Source organism: Camarhynchus parvulus, chromosome 2 (genome assembly GCF_901933205.1).
Source record: "Camarhynchus parvulus chromosome 2, STF_HiC, whole genome shotgun sequence".
In the NCBI taxonomy this organism is placed as follows: Eukaryota; Metazoa; Chordata; class Aves; order Passeriformes; family Thraupidae; genus Camarhynchus; species Camarhynchus parvulus.
This window is the reverse complement of record NC_044572.1, coordinates 147572513-147592981: the sequence shown is the minus strand read 5'-3', so window position 1 is coordinate 147592981 and position 20469 is coordinate 147572513. Positions and strand designations below refer to the sequence as shown.

At 40.0% G+C, this 20469-nt stretch overlaps 1 protein-coding gene across 8 annotated transcripts in view; it reads left to right on the top strand.

The window, feature by feature from the left end:
* Positions 1-20469, top strand: part of PTK2 (protein tyrosine kinase 2) — a 188217-nt gene that overhangs the window by 121946 nt on the left and 45802 nt on the right. For all 8 annotated transcript variants that reach the window (XM_030968664.1, XM_030968597.1, XM_030968588.1 and 5 more), the window contains 6 exons: positions 2292-2432; positions 3144-3221; positions 4221-4328; positions 5246-5363; positions 11651-11681; positions 12404-12456. In XM_030968664.1, the coding sequence (XP_030824524.1) occupies positions 2292-2432; positions 3144-3221; positions 4221-4328; positions 5246-5363; positions 11651-11681; positions 12404-12456 (529 nt within the window). The remainder of the gene's footprint in view (positions 1-2291; positions 2433-3143; positions 3222-4220; positions 4329-5245; positions 5364-11650; positions 11682-12403; positions 12457-20469) is intronic.

Genomic DNA, 20469 nt, shown 5'->3' with positions numbered 1-20469 from the left:
CTCTGCTTTGAATGAACACACAGAGGGAACAAACCAATGGTTCTTAGAAATACTTTTAAGAGCAAGTTTTCAGTGCATTTTGCTTGAAGTTGTTATTTGCATATATTTCTGATAGATGCTTCTGTTATGGAAGAGTTGTGGTTTTGGGGGCTGTTCAACCTGGAAAAGAGAAAAAACCTGGGGAAACCTGAGACTCCTTCCAGTGCCTAAAGGGGCTGGAAGAGAGCTGGGGAGGGACTTGGGACAAGGGATGGAGTGACAGCGCACAGAGAATGCTTCACACTGACCAGAGGTGGGGCTGGATGGGATATTGGGAGGAAATTCTTCCCTGTGGGGGTGGTGAGGACCTGGCACAGGTTGCCCAGAGAGGCTGTGGCTGCTCCATCCCTGGAAGTGTCCATGGCCAGGCTGGATGGGGCTTGGAGCACCCTGGGACAGTGGAAGATGTCCCTGCCCATGGTAAGGGGGTGGAACATGATGGAATTTCTAAAGTCCCTTCCAACCCAAACCAGCCTGTGACTCTAATGGACTTTCTATCTTCACGCTTTGCTCATGATCTTAAAATTTAAAGTGACCAGTTCTTCTTGGTGGATTGAAAAGAACCAGATAACACATGCCAGTATTCCTGGAAATGTGATGCTGAAATTACTCACGAATACAATCCATGGGCAGAATATTTAATCAACTGAGTAGCTGGAATACTTGGGACACCTTGAGCTGGCAAATGCTTTTTTATTTTGTTGTGTCTTGCTCCTGGTATTTGCCAGTGATAAGCTGAGGCTGAGGTTTGCACTTGCCTTGGAGTTGCTTTTCTCTGTAAAAATAAAGATACCAGGGAGGTCCAGTGTGGAGTGTCTGAGTCCTTACAAAGCCTGAGGCAGCTCTGGGTGCCCGAGGGAAGTTTCCTGACTGCCAAAGGCTCTGCAGCCTCCTTAATGGTCCACCTGAGAGTTGGGTCTGCTAAATTGACAAAAGAATTTGAAATTACACCAAAGTTACAGATTTCTTTGTTAATTTGACAGTGTAGTATGTGCTGAGAGGGCTTTTTTCCAACTTAAGATGCATCATTGCAAAACAGATCATTTTGTGAATATGCAGCACCCTTGGATTATTGCTGCTGGAGTAACTCCTAAACACTCCACAGAAACATTTCTGGCTATTTTGACTTCTGAACAGTTCTGTAAAGGCTTTCTAAAAATGAGTAACTAATCTGCCTGGAAGTGCTAACGACAAAAGGAAGTTGGTATTTGTGTAGTGCCTGGGGCTGTTAACAGGCAGTGTGGGAGAATAAAGAGTTTTACTGCTGTTAAAATGGGACATTCAGATATGTTTGCATGGAGGAACAGTGGTAATTCCTGTCTTAACCTTGACATATTGCAAAGATAAGCGTGGTTTTGCTTTCTGTCATTTTTGGTAGTTGGAAGATGAATTAGAACTGGACTTTTTAAAGGCCATTTAGTCACTTTAGACAGAGGTTTTTATTCACAGTTCTTGATGACTTGTTCAGATTGGGGTCATCTTAGAGATACTGCTTCTCAGGCCCCATTTTTATTTTCATATGAGTGGCTGCCTTTCAGGGATTATACATTATGTACAGGCAGATAATTCAGTTTTTTAAAGTGTTAGTTTAGCTATTCTTTGTGCTGCTACAAGTGGTTATTTGTACCCTGAAAACAGCTAATAAAGTGGTAGACAACATAGTTAATATAGTTTAGTTTAAAAGTTTGGTTTACTTTTTGCATTCAGTCTACTATTTAAATTTCATCTATTTATATTGAAGGTTTTTTGGTTTTTTTTTTTGCTTATTATCAGACTGAAAGAATCCACTTTATTATGGATAGTCTGAGTTATTGTGTGCAAAGATTAAGATACAGCTACAGCTGGCTTGTTATTGCCAGGTAAGAGAGAGAATAGTGGTTTAGGTTTAAAAGCTTATATGAAGGTATAAATTGTTTTGGGTTTTTTTGTGTTGGGACACAGTTCAGAAGTTGAGAGAAATGAGGAACTTAGAACAAATATTCCTGGAAGGGTTAACATGTGGTCTTCTATTTTAACTTATTTAAAATGTTATTAAATAACATCTCTGTAGTATAGCAGAAATAATGCTGATCCTAAGCAGAAGTCAAAAGGCAGAACTGCTGCTTACATTTGGAAGCTTTTTTTATTCCTTGGGAGTTGTCTGCATTTCATTGATAAAGACACTTTTAGTACTACTAAGTGACCAAAACTCTTAAAATATCCTTCAGCTAGTAGATTTAAAATAATTATTCTCCAAATGTTTTGATACACAGGCCAAAACACTACGGAAATTAATCCAACAAACGTTTCGACAATTTGCCAACCTCAATAGAGAAGAAAGTATTTTGAAGTTCTTTGAGATCCTGTCTCCAGTGTACAGATTTGACAAGGAATGCTTCAAGTGTGCTCTTGGTGTAAGTAGAGGAATGTGACAGTCAGTAGAATCCATTCTGGAGTTTTCAGTCCAATTGTTTTTGCTTGGTTCTGCAATAATTTTTTGTTTACGTCCGTTTTTCATGTAGAGACGATTGGATTTCATTAGCAACAAATGGTATTTATTGATTTTATTTAGAACTTTCTCCATTGACTGTTTAAAATAAATAATCATTCATTACTTGGGTAAGAATTGTATGTAAAATAAAATATTTTTATAGATGCTTTGTTTGTGAAAGTCAAGCACTTTTTCAGCTGTTTCCACAAGGAAATGTCAACTTCTGTTAGTAAATTTTCACCTAATACCTGTTAATTTCTACCTGTTTCAAGCAAATTTTGAAGAAGGGCCCCATGTTTGGAAGGTTTGTGAAAATGGAGACTCCAGCAGAAATTAGAACTTAAATATCAATGTTCATGAGAAGAGGAAATACAGGAAATCCATAATTCTCATGTAGACCTAAGATAAAATACATGGAAATGCAGTTTGAGTAGCAGAGATCCCCAGGAAACCAGTCATGAGGGGTTTTGACACTTACAGAATTACTTGATTTGAATATAATTTTGTTCGAAGAGTTGAAAAGCTTCTAGATATTAATTACTAAAACCTGTAATTACCACATTGGATTATAGTGTTCCATAGCAAGGCCTTGTCTTATTACTGAAATTCTGCCCTTTCTCCTTTGACTCCCAAGTCAAGCTGGATTATTTCAGTGGAACTGGCAATTGGCCCAGAAGAAGGAATCAGTTACCTGACAGACAAGGGTGCAAATGTAAGTCTGCTTCTGTTTTGTGGGTTTTTTCCTCAGTCACCGTGTTAACAACCATGACCTGTTGTGAACTGGATGTCACAGAAAGGGGAGTGACCAGTCTGATCTCTGGGTTAAACACAGCAGAGCTGGGAGCTCTCAGCATGTACAGCTCTTAGTCAGATATTAATTTGTGTTTTGGGATCAGAGGAAAGGCACTGGTGTTAGGTACAAAGACTATGTCAGCTTTAGCACTGAATTTGTTGGCTTTTCTTCCCAGTGAAGTGCTCAGTTGCAGAATCTGAAGCATTGCTGGTGACTTTTTACCAATGAAACGTGAATTATTCTGAGTTGTTCTCTTTCTTAGGAATGTGTAAATGCAGAGCTTGTTTAACCAGTTGGTGAGCACATCTATGCAGGCACTGCTTATTTACTTTCTTCATATCCTTCACAGCCTTTTCCTTGATTCCAGCTGTATTTCAGTATTTCCTGTGCACCCCTGTGGTGCAAGGAACTCTGTCCAGACAGATCCTTCAGCAAAATGTTTGGGCAATTTACAATCACAACTTAAACTGAGCCCATGTCCAGTTTTCTATTGAAATGAATTCAAAAGCAGTGAAAAGATGGGGAAATCAGGAACACAGAGCTAAGAACAAACCTTTTCCAGCAGTCTGGAGGGATGCGGGGAATGTGTCAGTGCAGGTTCCATGTGGTTTTAACCTGTTGAGTTTTCTCTGTTGACACCCAAGAGGTTGTTCCCACTTCAGAGCGTGCCTGGCACTGCTCAACAGTGACCTCTGTGGGCACAGTGGAGCTGGGTTCCTTTTCCAGCCACTCTGGATATTTGTGTGTGTTGGGAGTGTGTGGCAATGAAACTCTAGAAGGAAACAGAAAACAGATTTCTGCATGTGTAGTTTGGGGATCAAAGTCTCCCTGTGCTTTTGCAACACCAGGGATCAAGACAGGCTATTTTGCTGTGGTTTTGATTTTTTTCCGTCATTTTGTTGTGTTGTCTTTCTGCAGCCAACCCATCTAGCAGATTTCAATCAAGTGCAAACCATTCAGTATTCAAACAGTGAAGACAAGGACAGAAAAGGGATGTTGCAACTCAAGATAGCAGGTGCCCCTGAGGTATGTTTTTGATATTGTATGTGGTGATAAACTTGGTATTTTGTTTTTTCCTTTCAAGGAGTGGGATGTAACACCCTTCTAATGTGGATATTCTCTATATTGGACTTTTGTTCTGGGTTTGGTTTTAAAATAAATTTAAGGTTCATTCATGTTTTATGTTTTGCATCTGGTGCTTGTAGACTTCGATATTCATAGAAGAAGCAATTTTATAGCAGCCTGTGTATATATACTGTATCCTAGAGAGGAAACAGAGCAATTCCACTTTTATGTGAGGAGGAAATATGAAAAAAGGAGAATTTGTTCCCTTGTATTACATGGAAGCAGTGCTGGAAGTGAAATCAGATCTTTTCCTTGGTCCAGTGCACCAGAAAACAGTGGAAGAGCAGGATTGAGGGAGGGTGGCAGATCTGTGCAGAGAATGATGAATGTTGGTGGTATTGAACTTTATAGCTTGCCTGTATGTCTCTCATCTCTTTTTCCACTGCACATATTTTATTTTTTGAAAAATCTTTCTTGAAAATGGGAAGGGCTGTTTTAGCCAAAGAACAAATTGCTGCAGAGGGTGGGAAAAAAAGATGCCACCTGTGAGAGCTTTAAGGAATAAACAACTTCTTCAGAATTGTCCTAATTACAATCCTGGAAATCATAACAGTTGTATTCAACAGTGGTTTACACTTCAGAAGCCCAAACTAACACTACATTAGGTAGAGGATTTTACCAGCTGTGCTTTCTGAACCTCTTGTTTGAAATTTGCTGCCCAAAAGTTCAAGCAGGAATCTCCCTGCTCACCCACATTGTTCTGTTTACGCTTTGCAGGCGTGTGTAAAGTTCTGATGCAATGACACAGCTGTTCCACTCAGTGGCTGCAACTGCAATAATTCCTCTTTGTTGGTGCCTTGTTTTTTTCCTTTCTGTAGCCTCTGACAGTGACAGCACCATCCTTAACCATTGCAGAGAACATGGCAGACCTGATCGACGGCTACTGCCGCCTGGTCAACGGGGCCACGCAGTCCTTCATCATCAGGCCTCAGAAAGGTAAGGACACCCCCAGAGCTGCTCACAGCTCATTCTGCATTGGAATACAAGACAGAGGTAGCAGAAAAACCCTCACTTGGAGGCTTTTTTCTTTCAGGGAGCAGCCGTGAGAAATGCTGATATTAAATTGTCACTGCATCAAAAATTGCTTAGTGGCTGAGGATTTAGGCTGATTCAGCAATCACTGCTTTGTACTAATTCCAAACTTAACTGGCAGAAGTGAATTGTAATTATTAAAGGCACTCCTTACAAGGGTGTGTTATCTTATAACATGAATCCCAGTATACAAGGGGAAATTCAGTGAGGTTGGTTAGGATGCATTTGGATATTCCTAGATACTCAAATACCTCCATTTAAAAAGTAAAAACCTTGAGAGGTCTTATGAGTTTCTCTCATAAAATAGAACTAAAGCAGAGATACATTTTATAGTGGCTATCAGTTGTTTTTGTAGCATGTCTCAAGAAGTGAGATGAGGTTGCAGGTACTCCTTGTTTTAGAAAGAATTTGATTGCATTTCATTAGATTTTTTTCCAGTTTCAGACAGCTTTAATTATTGAAAAACATGCAAGCAAAGCTATTTAAGAATGAAATTTTCTTCTTTCATGTTGTTCTCATCTTTACCTGTGGGAATTCATCCAACTTTGCTGCTTTCTAAAACAATAAATTATTTCCTTTTTCCATGTTTGTAGTACAGCAAAGTACACAAACTATCCCAGCATCTCTCCAATGTGAAACTGAGTCTCTTTTAGCCCCATTCTTGCTTTTTTCTACCACAGGTTTTCCCTGGGGTGATGTTGTTAACATATAGTTCAGGTCTTTTCCAGGTCCATCTGTAACATCCTCCCTGTGTGCGGCTCAGAAAATCCCCAAACTTAAACTTGAGCATCCACTAATAAAGAAATGTGATCTTAGGGTCTCAGGTGTTTTGACAGCACATGGTAATTGTTCACATTATTCTTAAATTTGCATGTTTTTTGTTATTTCTGACCCTTAGTGTATGTGAGTGACATTCAGCTCCCACACAAGGAGTTTTCTTAGAAGCTGTGTGAGTTGTGCAGCCTTATCTCCACACAAATTAAAATCTTCCCTCAACATAAACTCAGCTCTCCAAGCCACCTTGGTGCACAACTTGGTGATGATGAACCATTGGCCCCAAAATCAGACACCAAAAGGATAAGCCAGCATCAGAGATAATAATAGTTCATTGTTCTCAAAATAAAAGAGCCATCACAGTCCAAGATTTCCATGTCTCTAGACTGGTGTGTGCCCATGAGTGGAGGTCTTTTGTGCCTCTTCTTTTCTGAGAAATCATGATTTGGGGTCTGCTACAATCCTTATTATTCACTCCTAAAACTTTCCTTCTAATGCCAGTAGATTGGCTGTTTCCCAGCCTGAACTGTTGTAGCCACAGTTGATCTTTTAAAACTTTTCATGTTTATACATGACCTCTTCCCTGAATTAATGGATGGCTCTGTCTCTGTCTCTGCTTTTCCTTTAGAGGCACATTTGGACTTTGTCCAGTTCTTGCCACTTCCACACTGGTGGTGGTGCCCATCAAAACTGATCTGTTCTATTTGCAATTTTTCTTTCTAATTCCTGTCTTGCTCCTACCTGACTTTCTTAGCAGCATCTGCTACATCTTCTAGGCTGACTGAGCTCTCTGAGGGGCAATATCTCTTATTTTTCTGTGCCCTGCACAGAAAACAGAAGTTTTAACTGAGGTTTCTGGTAGGTGTGAATGCAGGATAAGTCAATGCTTCTGATGCAGGGTGGTTTTTTGTGTGCTATTCTTATAACAGAATTTTAATATGGAGCAAATGAGCAGTGATTGAACAGGAACATCAGGTAGCACTTTGGGAACACTCCTGTTTATGCATACATGAAGAAAACCCCTCTAGTTAAAATAAATTCTGGGTTTCTTTTTTCTGAGGTTTCTTTTTTTGAAGTTCATAGCAATACCCAACATATTCATTAAACATTTCATAGGAGAACTGTCTCCATCATGATCTGCATTCCCAGGTCCCTCCACAGTGAGCTTTGATTGTGTAAGATGCATCAGAAACAAATCATGGAGCAACTCTTGATCCCCCAGATGTGTTTTATCCCCCTTTTGAGCTTTCCCATCCCCTCTTTGTTGTAAATTTACATTCATTGGAAGTGTCCTCATAAATTGTCCTTCTTGATAACTAACAGAGCCTGGTTTTGTGATATCTGTCATGCTATCCATTAATGATCCAGTTCTTCTAAATTTGGGGAGACCACTTGGTAGTGTTTTAAGATGTGGACAGTATTTGGCATTTTTCCATTCTGTTTGTTTTATTTTTCATAAATATTTTTATGTTCAGGTCCCTTTAGACTACTGTTGAAATATTACACTTTATATTTGTATTTCCATTATCACACTTACCTCTTACAGGCCAAGAGCACAAATGAAAAAAATCATAAACAGTTGAACTGAGTATCAGCTTTTAGATTGTGGGGTGTTTATCACTCTCTGCAACCACTTGAAAGGAAGTTGTGGCCAGATGAGGGTTGGTCTCTTCTCCCAGGTAACAAGTTACAGAACATGAGCAAACAGTCCCAAGTTGCTCCAGAGGAGGCTTAAATTGGATGTTGGGAAAATTTCTTCCCCAAAAGGGTGGTTAGGCATTGGAACAAGCTGCTCAGGGAGTGTTCAAAAATACCAAATCTGAATAGTTGGTGAAGTTCTCCACTTAAGTGCTTTTTGTTTTCACCCAGATTTACCCTGGGCATGGTTTTCATTTTAATAGATTGGTAAAGTGTTCCCATTTTTAGGATACTGTTACCTCTGTAGTTTGGCCCCTCACTGATTTTGCTGATTTAGCTTTACAATAATTTCGTCAGGTGAGGACAATTTCCATTCCCCCAGGCTGGGAGCACTGGAGCTGCCTGGGTTCTGCTGTGTCCAGCATGGAGCTCTGCTCAGACCTGGACAATCCTGTGGAAAGCCCAGCAGAGCCATGCATATCCCATTTCTTTAAAAAATATAGAATTGGGCAAAAATGTTGTGGGTTTCAACTTGTGAAAAACAACATATGCCTTAACTGGGATACTGTTAGTAACAAATTTTGACTTCAGACCTGCAGGGGTACTAATGAATATTTGGTATTTTATTTAGGATATAAACTGTAAAAGGATGAGCACCAGTGCCTGACGTGAGCAGTTTGTATCCAGAGCCTGTGGGCGTCTGCAGGATCAGGAGTTCCTTGCTGATTAGTTTTTTCTTTAATTATATCCAGTGATGGAGGAGACATAGAATCATGGAAAAATCACAGAATAGTTCAGGTTTGCTGATACCTTTAAAAATTATCTGTTCCAGCCCCCTAGTACAACAACCCCTGGGCACCTCTTAATACTTAATAGTGTATGAGGGTTTTTTGATACCTGGATACCTTTGTGTGTGGTTTTTTTTTTAACATCTATTTGCTTTTCTAGCTTCCACTGTCCATGTACAGCCCTGCATTTGACACATATCTCCAGCACACAAAAGTGGGGTGTGTTGTCCCTGTAACCAGTCCCTGCAGGCACCAGGCTGTGGCTTCCTGGCAGTTCTGGGTGTTCCTTCCTTGATCCCAGGCTGAACCTGCCTTGTCCACATCTCCCAGCTCCAGAGGGTCCAGATCTCTTGCTCTGATGCAAATGAGCACAAAGCCACTTATGTCCTGTGGAATTCAGCAGGGGACAGTGAAAAGGGGGATGATCAGATGGAACAATTTTGGGTATGGTGGACCCATGTGTGCTGCTTGATTTCCCAGTGGATCTGGAAGCAAATACTTATTTCACTTGGGTCAGAGTCTCTGCTTTTCTCTGTCTATCCCCATCTTTTCCTCACAGTTTCCCAGACTGCTTCAATTCTCACTTTTCCTTCACTTTCCCTTAAATTCTTTCACCTGTCCTTCACTTCTTTTCTTGTTTTTCAAACTCATTGACTACATCATACTCACTGTGTAAGACCACTTCTATTCACATTCTGCTTATCTCACAAAGGGCTGAGAAAGGATTTGCTATTACAATGGAATCAAGATTTTGTTTTGTTATGATTTATTACATTTTATTATGACCCTTACTTTGCACTGATAGGAAACTGTTCAGAAAGTGGAATGGAGCTTTGTGGGAGCAGAATGAGATTCTCTTCTTTAAGGAAATTTAATACCACAGTGGAAAGTCAGATTCTCTCTTTATCTCCTTTAGATCCTCTTTGATAGGTAGTGTTTGACTTCAGCACACACTAGCAGTTACCACCTGTGGTATTTCTCACTTTCTTAGGAGGTTGGAGGAGGGAAAATTCAGATCTGATCTGATCTCAGCATCTTGAACATATGAAGCATTGTGGCCCTGCAAGTGTTATGAAATCATTCCTATCCAGTCTAATGAAATCATTCACATATCTTTCTGAAGTCCCCAGATATGATGCTCTACCAAAAAGAAGCCTTAGGGGAAATTAAAATTCTGTCTTTAGAATGCAGTTTGAATAGGATGCAGTTAACATGCAATGGAGCTACATCTTAAAGAGCAAGGAGAATTATTTTGAGGAGCTGCTTATTAATTGTGCAACCATTACCTTGATTTAAAAACACAGAATAATAAGGTAACTGTGCGCTTCAGTGAAGTTCTTTTAAAGCAGAGGAAGACTCTGTACTCCACCAGTAACATGTGTGATTAATCAGCACCGTCTAAGCCTTAAATCCATTGCCAAGTCTAAGAGCAGCATTGGAACAGCCAGCAGCAGCAGCGTAAATTGGTGTAAAGCAGAACCCAGGATGATTTCACAGCTAATGCTGACAGCTGTAGGTGTCATGTAAAAATTAAAGTTCTTTTGAGTGTTCTTTACAGCCCTGCGGAGGCTTGCCTAGCAGTGGGCAGGACTTTTGTGCCTTTTCCTTCCAGCTTGGTGTCTTTTGCCCAGTTTCATCCAGGTTGAACTTCTTGTGCCCATTGCATTCTCTTTTTTGGGTACCTGTCCCCCAGCCTTTTACTGCCAGGCTGCACCTCCACACCACTGGTTTCATATTTGTTACTCCACACTATCTCTGAGGATCTGTGCCTTTTGTTTCCTTCCCAAAAGGTATCACTTACCCTAACATATCACAGTACCTTTATCTCCCACCTGCTAATATAATCTTACTGTCCTCCCTCTGCCCCCCAGTTCCAAGTGCTTGTTCTTGTCACCTTGCTGAGCTGCTCCAGGGCTTTGGTATTGCAGCTTCTGGTTTCCCTTCTTTTCTGCAACTTCTTTTTCAACACCCTCCATCAGACAGATCAAAACAGACTGATGTTGCTGAGCCAAATGTTACTTTTCTACCTGTAAAGAGCAGAAAAAATGAACAAAATAGTATTTTGCCATGTTGAGTGTGGCTTTTGGGCATTTCTCTGCTCAGTCCCTTAATACACAAAGGTGAGACTGTTGTTTACACCTGTAATTCCTGGAAATCATAACATGGGAGAAAAACAAATGAGAATTTACATTATTTTGTTGAACAGCGTACATCACCATTTTCTGCAAGTGTGGTTGTTCTCCCAGGTCACTTTATCAGAGCTACATTGATTTAGAGAGTGAAACACACTTTATTACCCATCTTCTCCCCTGCATACTCCAATCTACTGAAAAGGTGTTCTGCTAAAGGATTAGTAACTTCCCTACAGGAATGCCAAGGGTTTCTTGAAATCCAATAGAAAAATCCCCTTTGAATAGGTACATCCACGGTCTCACACACATTACCATTTTCAAAGAAAGTCTGACAAGGATTTGAATGTAGTGTACAAAAAGCTGACTTACTCTCTGGCACAAAACATTATCATTGTATAGTCTCAAGCCAGTGTGAAATCAATATGATAATATGTGCTTTAATGATTTATTTCAGTTGTCTTACTTGGAAATCCAATCTGGATTGAATTGTTTTATTTATATGTTAGAACTTAGGACATCTTGGAGATAAAAGAAAAACATTTCTTACCAGAGAGATGAGATAGTGTCACACCTTCTGCAAGTGATTTATTGGAGTTATTTGTTAAGAATAAAAACAGCTTTTATATTCTGTGTACGTTGTTTCCTCAGATGAGAGTTTGCCTAAAGGTCTGTGTGAGTGGGTAGAAGGAGTTGTTGATAATGCTGCTGTTTATATATGTACAGAACATTCTTTGAGCTCTCTCAGTTTCCCTGAGAGATTGTGATGATTATTGTTTCAGGCATGTATATATTTCACTTTGAGAGAGGTTATTTGAAAACGTGCAAAAGCTTTAATCCTGTTTTCTTCTTGTTTACACAGAAGGTGAAAGAGCTTTACCATCCATACCAAAGTAAGTTTTGTGCTTTCTTTTCTCATATATAAAAAAAAAATGTTTTGAAAAATAGTGATGCTTTCAGAACTTCTTTATAACAGTAATTTTTATTGTTGCTTTTGGATTCCAGGACAAATAGCAGGTAGGGCATAAAAAGCTCACAGTAGTATTTAACTACAAAGATACCAGAAAGAAGATCAGAGAACAGAATTGCATAATGCATCCATCATATTTGACAATAACAAAAGCAGGCTGTTTCTTTTGAATCCATTGGTAAATTTAATTACAGGAACGATGCTAAACAATTTGCACTGTTTATTTATAAATAACTCCATTTAAATGTGATTGGTTTTCTATGTCTGACATGTAAATGAATTCAAAATAGTACAGGATAAATCTTTTTACAGACAGAAACTCAATTCATACTCCATTTCCCACAGATCACACAGAAAGTATAAGCACAGTCAGGTTACACACATCTTAAAAGTGTGCACAGTTTGGCTTTTGTGGTTTCCTTCCAACTCCCCAGGTTTCTGTGACTCGTTGTGCTGATTAAAAGCCACTCTCACTCCCCCAGACAGGATGAAGTGGTAGATTCCTCTCTGCCTTCTCCCCCCTGCTCATCCTGAGGCTGGGGAGGTGGCTCAGCCCTGCTAATTACAGTAGGTGCCTGTTGGGATGAGCTCCCAGTGCTTGTGAAGAATGTCCAGCATTCAGCACTTCCAACTTCTGTTTTCCAGGCTGGCCAACAATGAGAAGCAAGGAGTGAGGTCTCACACAGTCTCTGTGTCAGGTAAGGCTCATCCAAAGCCAGCAGCTGAGTTTATTTCTGGAGCTGGCAGAGGTGCAGGCAGCTTTTCCAGGGCTGCTGACTGCCCCAGACTGGAGCTCTGCTCTAAAGAGAAACTTTTATGCAACAGCCACATCTGTGCAGTTACTTCAGAGCTTGTCAGAATTTCCACTTAACTTTGGGATGAAGTAGAATGTCTTGGCTAGAACTGAAATTACCTGAGTATGTGCTAATTGTGAGGGAGCAGCTTTGAAAAGGGAAAATAGGCAATTAAATATTAATCATTGCTTTACAGAAAAGAGAAACCTAATAGCTGTTTTTCTGTAGCCGTTTAGATAAAAGCATTTAATTTTTGCTATTGAAAAGTGACAAGTTAATTGAAGGATGGGTATGTGAGGTAATACATGTTGTTTCTGTTCTTTATAGATTTCTAAGGATTCTCTAAGTTAACATGGAGTTTTTATGCTTCAGAGAGAATATGTTCCTGTTACAGACTCTTAAATAATTTTGAAAGATTGAGTCTTAGTAGTGTCTTAGTAGAAAATGTATTTCTAAATCTGTATACATAATATTTATTAAGGGGATTTTAATGCAAAAATTATTTATAGTATGATCTGTATTATTAAGATTTGTATTATGATTATATTATGTTTTAATAGGTTTCTGGTGTTTGGTCACAAACTTGAAGAACCAATACTGTGACTCAGTGGATTTCCCTCCCCTTAGAGGGAGGCTTCAGCCCCACTTTTACATTGGTGTGAGCTCTTAGTGGCAAATACTCAAAACCCCAACATATTTCATACAAAAAGGTGGAAAGATATGTAGACATTTAATTAATTTCCTACTTCTCAGATTCCTTTCCCCACCCTTACCTACTTCTAAAAGATATTTGAGATTCGCTGCTTGGCATAGGAAACCCAAATAGACACTGCAAGAAAACAGGGGGGAGGATGTGAGTTAAAATGAGGATAAAAAAAGTGCAGTGGGGTAATAGAGCTTCACCAGTTACTGTGGCCTCTCAGAGTCAAACAGCAGCTCTTCTTCCTTCAGTGCCTGGCAAGCAAGCATGCTAGATCAGGTGGATAAGCATGACGCATGGTCAGCATGTTCTCTTTGGATTCTCACCTGTATGGCTCATTTTAGCTGATAAAAAAAAGTTGAAATTTCTGAAGTTATTAGCTCCGTGCTTTTTAAATTATTCCACTCACCCTCAAAAAGGCCAATCTTCAGGACAAAAAAGGCTGTCTGCAGCCTCAGATTTTCACTCCTTCAGTTTTTCTGAGCATGCCGGTAATACTTATAATAATGAAAACAATAATGATCCTTTCTTGCTGTCACTCTGACTTTGCAAATTTAAGTATCTTCTGCTGAAGTTCCTAGGTGTTTCAGAGCACTAACACTCCTTTTTAAAGTTGCATTTTGAAATTAGTGTAGGAAGTGAGTTGTACTACCCCCAGCTCTGGCATTGAGGGCATCACATGAAGGTGGATGAGGGGGAAATGAGAGCAGTGCTGGAGGTGAGCTGCTTGTTCAGCTGAATGTCAGGGACACTGCAAAGTGGCTCCTGTGAGCAGTGCAATCAAATTAAACCAGCAAATATCATCCTCATTCTTGCCAATACCAAAAAAAAACCAATTAGGTATTATTTTTGTGTTGTAGGAATGTTTTATATCTCTCCACAATAAAATTATTTTGCTTGATGATTGTTTTTATACCATGTTACAAACCACTGGAAATGCTGGAATGGTTTAAGCCATTTAATATTTAATCTCAAGGATTTGTTCTTCTTGTAATACAATGACATAGAACACATAAATACTTTTTGTTGTTGTTATGTTTTTCCCCCCAAAGTTAGTTAAAATGCACTGAGTGTGTCATCATATTAAATTTAAAGCAGAGGCAGATTGCTGAGATGACCCCACATGACAGGGGTTATTCTCAGAAGCTGCTTTCTGTAAGAATCTCTTGAATCCCCCAAGGAATCAGGTTCATATAAATGAAGTGATGCTTGGTGTGGATGTGGAGAAGTGTCACTGCTGCTGTCAGATGGAACTCACCCATCAATGGGGCAAGGGAGGGACCAGCTCTGCGCAATCTCAGCCCAGCCCAGGTCAGCAGGGCCTGAGGCAGCCAGGGCAGAGGCAGCTGAGGGGGTGCTGCTCTGGGGTGCAGAACAGGAACTTTTCCCTGCTGACACTGCAGGGGCTCAGAGCCAGAGGTTTCAGGTGAGTTTTTGTAGCTCAGTGACATCTGTAACTGCTCCACACCTTTGATGGTTTAAATCATAAATTAATTCTGCTGTTTGATTTAACTGACACTGCTCCCCTTTGTTTAGACCTCTCCCAATGCTAAATAGCAAAAATCTAAACCAGAGATTCAGCAAAAAAATTAAGAAGTCAGATGCATTTATAGTATTAACACACTTAGTTCGAAAGGGAAGTTTTGCAGTGAGTTCCTCACCACAACTGGGATAAACCAGCAATATCCAAACCCAGTGTGAAACATGATTTGGTGTTTTGAAAGTTCAGGTATTTATCTGAAGCTCTGCAGGTTTAAAAAGGAACCTGTTAATGAAAGACACCTTGTCTTTTTTAAGTACTTACTAATACACTTTGGAATATTTCTTGTCTAGTGAAGTGAAAACTTGGTCTTTTCCAAGTGCTCCAATACTCCAAAGCACACAAAGATAGAAGGTTTGTAAATCCTCTTGATTTTTTTTTTCCTTCTCTAAATAAAGGTTCTTTCAGACTAGTGAGGGATTAAGTTGGTTTCAGGAATCCAAAGCAGCAAATTGCTGGATCTGGGAGTCACTGAACCAGGTTTCACCACAAACTTCTTGCCTCTTGCTGCTTCTCTTTCTTCTGGTGTTGTCTACCTTGATTCCTCAAATTCTCTGTTCCTTGCAGTGGACACTGTCTTTGTGTGTAACCAAGATGCCTGCCAGATTCCCCTCCTTTTAAAAAGTATAGTGATTTTAGCCTCAACAAATTTGTATGTGTCTAAGATTATAAATTACTGTAAATTAGCTAAACCAAATCGGTTGGATTTTAGATTTCTTTGGTAGTCATCTGATGTTTTGGCTGAAGTTGCTGTGATTCACCAGAAACAATGGGTGTTTTAGCTTATAGGGAATTGCAGCTTTTACCTCCTTCTCCCTCTGCATCTCCATTAAAAAAGAGTTCTTTGTCCTTAGCCAAGGGTGTACACTCAGGAAATGGTAAGGCTAAACTATTTGCTCTGTGCAAATAATATATCAAATGTGTAAGAAGCAGCACACCAGTTAACTCTAATTTTATTGACTGTATTTCCACTGTTTGGCTTGGAGACACCTTATTAAAATGCTCTGCTCTAGTCTAAAGGAACTTACTTTGGCCAGCAGTTTGTTTTTAAATAGCAAACATTAGCCTTGGTAAGGTGATCTTGCATTTATTTCCAGATACACAGATTTCCAAAAATAATAACTTATCTGTTCCATTCTATATTACAAAAAGGTTTTCATAAAATGAAATCAGTTCAGCAGTAGCTGCTTGCTCCCTTTATACATAAATTCCTCCTGACGCAGAGTTCTTTGGTTTCTTCTGCCCCTTCCTTGCTTATGTAAATATGACTAGGAAGAATAAATATGCTTTTGCATCCCTTGGCTAATCACTGTGCCTTCTTTGCCCTGGAGAATTCATGAATTTTTTTAATCCTAGCTCAAATGCTGCTTTCCATGCAGTGCCACAGAATATGACATTTGAAGCCCATGTGTTTCACTGAACGGGCAGAGGATTGAATGAGTCTTGGCAAGTTCTTGGCACTGCTGGGTTAATGGTTGGATTAGATGATTTTAAGGGTCTTTTTCAACCTAAAGACTCCTGTGATTCCAGCAGTCCCTCCTGGCATTTGGATATTCAGGTACTGTTGTAAAGTGATTTGGTTTTGTGGGGAGGGAGCTGTGAGTGGGAAGATGACAGGAAGGGAGAGGTGAGCTGTCCTGCAGTAGCCAGCACAAGGGGTGTGTCTGAAGGGGATTTTAGGATGTCCCACAGGATTGGTTTTGCTTAAAGCAGGTGCTGGTTTTGCAGCTTTAATATGAGCTTATTTGGTGAAGGTAATTAAAAGGTCTCTGAAAATACAGTCCCTGTTTCAGCTGATAAAGCAAAGTGTTCAAGGCACCTGAGTAACAAACCCCAGGACATAAACCCTTAAGAGGGAAATAAATATATTAAAGAGAAACTGGTTTGTTATCCTGTTCCCCAGCTGGTGCAGCTGCTGTCAGTAACACAGGCAGCATTTTAAACTCATGGGGCGCAGCTCTAAGAGCATCATGAAATGATGGCAGGAGTTTCTGATAATTCTGCTTGTGCCATTGCCTCTCTATCCTGTGGTTTAGATATATTCAGTAACATGCCCCATGGAGGATTTGATCTCTTGGAGCAAATATCTGTATAGGAGCTGAAGGATTTTAGGATCCTGAAAGAGGAGCTTCTCAGCAACTTCCCAGGTTCTGCTTTAAAATCACAAATTTGTAACATAACAATGTTAAATTTTAATCACTGTGATTAATTCCTGATCTGGCAGTGAAATGAGAGGTGCTGCTTAGGAGCAGATCCTGTTTGAGGGAGCTGCCAGTTTAGTCCTGGCTTTCAGCTGAAATTTTAGTTGGAATGGAAAAAAAAAAACCCCTGTTTTGAAGGCGGCAAGCATGATTTAAGTGAGATTTTATCATGAAGGAGAAAAAACCTCTATGGTATAGAGTGTGAGTAAAAGAGGCTTTCAGGAGATTTCATATAGAGCAGAAGCCAAATGTGAAAACACAACAAACAGGAGAGGAAAAAAAATAATAAATCTGTTAACCTAATGTCAGTGTTGCAGCACTTTAAAGTGCTCTAAATGAAGGAGATGTTGGCTTGTGAAAGGACCTGTGTACCCTGGTTGGGGCTGATCAGCAGCAAAGCTGTGAGCAGGATGGAAAAACAAATTCAATTTTATTGAATCACTTCTGCTTGCAGAGCACAGAGCAGGCTCTGTGACACAATTCCTGTGCTCCACATGAAGGTCTGCCCTGTGCCCTGTGTGAAGGTCTGAAAGGGTTTCTTGTGCGGGACTTGTATTTCTTAGCTCCTTTTGAGTTAGTTGATGGGGGAAAAGGTGGCCTTTACTTGAGATTGAAAAATTATTGGCAATTTTTTAATGTCCGTTTTGTCAAGACACTCCAAAAAGACGAAGCTGAGAAGTGTAAGTAAATTTTTAGATGAAAATTTGTATCTTGAGCACTTGGGACTGTGTCACAGCTCACCTTTGTTGCACTGCACAGCTCATTTCTGAAAAGAAAGACTAAGAGTCTTGCCATAAATGGCATAGTTACAAATTCAATTTAAGTAATTATTAAGTAATTTGAGGAATATGAAGACTTTGTTAGAGCTTTAGCTCTGCCATATGGTCACAGCACTGGGAGACCTTCAAGCTTAAAGTTTACTGCAGATTAATTTTACAAACCTTGAGCAAGTCATTAGTCTCCAGGTTCATGGAGGAGGGAGTTGCTTCCTAACTCAGCTATTTCACTGATTAATAAGATTACATAGTTGAAAATGCCCTCAATGCTAATAAATTACAGTGTTTCAGATTCCCATCACGGTTGAATAGACTGGTGCTGTTATCTTTTCCTATTTTATCCTGACTGACTGAAAGGCTTCTTTTCATGCATAAAAAGACCAGAATGAATTGTGGTGACAGTCTGAAGAGATTTCTTCCAAATCAGTGTCCAGGAAGTTCCTGCAATGATTTCATCAGCCTGTGGTGCTGGTTAAGGAGTTTTTATTCTCCTGTGCTCCTCCTTTGTGAACCTCTCATTGGATTTGAGCAGACACTTCTGCTGTGCAAATAGTACCAGTGTGGTGTGACTGGAGAAATATTCCATGCAGGTTTGGGGGTTTGTTGTTCATTTAGAGGCATATTTGATGTGCCAACCCCATAGTGCTCATTGGAGTTCAAAAGCTCAAAAATCAATTGATTTATTCTTTCTACAGGTTTTTGTTTCAGGGTTTTTCCTCAGACTGGTTCAAGAATGTACAATGAAATAGAATGGGATATTTTCAGGTTCAGCCTTCCAGTATTTGCTCTCTGCCCATATGAGGAGCTCCAGTAGTAACTGCCCTGTAAAAAAAAGGGCAGTAAAAACCTGGTCTCTTTCTTTCTAACCTAGTTATTGTACAGCAACTGATTTTTTTTTCCTTATTTTTGCCTTTGTTAGTTTTTTTTCACAATAATTTTAGTGAATGCTGCGTAGAGAAACTAAATAAAGAAGTTCTGTTCAGTTTTCAGCAGCATTCTTGAGCACCAGTGATATCTTGGCTGGAAGCTGCTGTGGAATGCTGGAAATCCTTCTAAGTTGTATTCATTTCATTATGGTATTCTCTGGACTCCTGGCGAAGTGTCAGAACTTCTATTTTTTAAAATTTCAAACCAACTCATTAGAATCAACTTCCTTTTGTAGCTAGACTTGCAGATGTGGTAAGTTTAAGGCAAAGCATCTTCCATTTATTGTGGCAAAACAAACTTCAGATAGCAAATCATAAAGGCAGAGTTTAAAATGCAAGGGCAGAACTGGACCATCACAGGGCATCAGGGCATAAATTAAAAACACTTTTGCCTTTGCAATGTGCCCTCATTTGAAATAGGTTTGCTCAGGTTTCCGCAGCTTGTGCCTCCCACCTATCAGTGAGAGGGTGAGCAGCATTTCAGCACTTCTGGCTTAATTTAGCTCTGTAGAGTAAGCAGGCAGGTCAGGAGTTGAAGCATCTCTTCCCTTTTGGAGCTTGCATAGCCTGCCGTGACTCTATACCTGTTCTTCTGTTTCAGCACAGAGTGTTGGGTTCCCTCATTCTCATGTCAACACCCTTTCAGTGGTTGCTTAAACCAGCTGCAGTATTTTTTCCTTTTCTTTCCTAGCGTGTCTGAAGCTTTTTGTGAGTGTTACCTGAGGTTTGTGCTAGAATGACAGTACTGAAAATTGTCTGCCATGTGATGTTAGGAAGAGAAGTCGCTTAGGAGTATCACGAGGGTCGGGGTGTTCCCCTTTAAATTGTCTTAAACCAACACAAATGGAAATACTGATACACTGACTTAGTCAAGAATTTTCCCCTCTCCTTACACCTCTTTTAGTTTTTAGCATTGAATCCGATTAATGTTCTGTCTCTCTCTCTCTGATATGTGCATTTTCCCACTAGATTAATGATTCCTGTTTGCTCAGTCACCCAGCAGTTTTTATGATGGTAGTTTTTGTTGACTGTAGGAATTACTTTTATTAAAATATAATTTTCCTTTTCTACCCTTTTTGTGCTCCTCCCACCACTGAGGGTTGACTGTCCCAGTAGCTGCTCCTGTGGGACTGGGCTTCTCTTTTAACACTGCATCCCCAGCCTGTGTAACTCCAGGTGGCTGGACCTCACTCCTGAGTTTTGGCTGTTAAGAGCTACCAGCCTCAAGATGCAGGTTTTTTGTTTAATTGGCTTTTAAAACCACTTCTCATATTTCCTTGGGCAGAGGAAAAAGGGGAAAGCAGAGAGGAGCAAGCAGGTAACAAGAGAAATAAAAGGAGCAGGTATCCTCAGGTGCTGTGTGTCATCTTGTGTCCTTCTTTCTCACCTTGTCTGGCTTCTTTGTATTTTTTCCTACTCCAAAATTTCCCTTGTCCTGATAAGCACTTTGCTAAAATATGCAGAGAGGTGACTGGGAAAGTGGGTAGTGAGGGTCCATGGGCTGTTCACCCAGAGGTCCTTGCAGAGCTGGAATATCCATGGGCAGGGCAAGGCACTGGGAATAAGACTCTGGTGCCAGATTTGAGATCATAGAATCTGTCAGTGCTGTCAGACAGGGATACCATGTTTTCCCTTGTTCTGTGTAACCCTGGTGTGTGAAATACTCCTGTGTTGTTTTAAGGGTTCAGAGAGTCAGTACATACATGTTTAAGTCTGGTGACTGCCACTTTAGCTGGAATACAGCTGTCACACAAGTCTGACAGAACTTAGATGG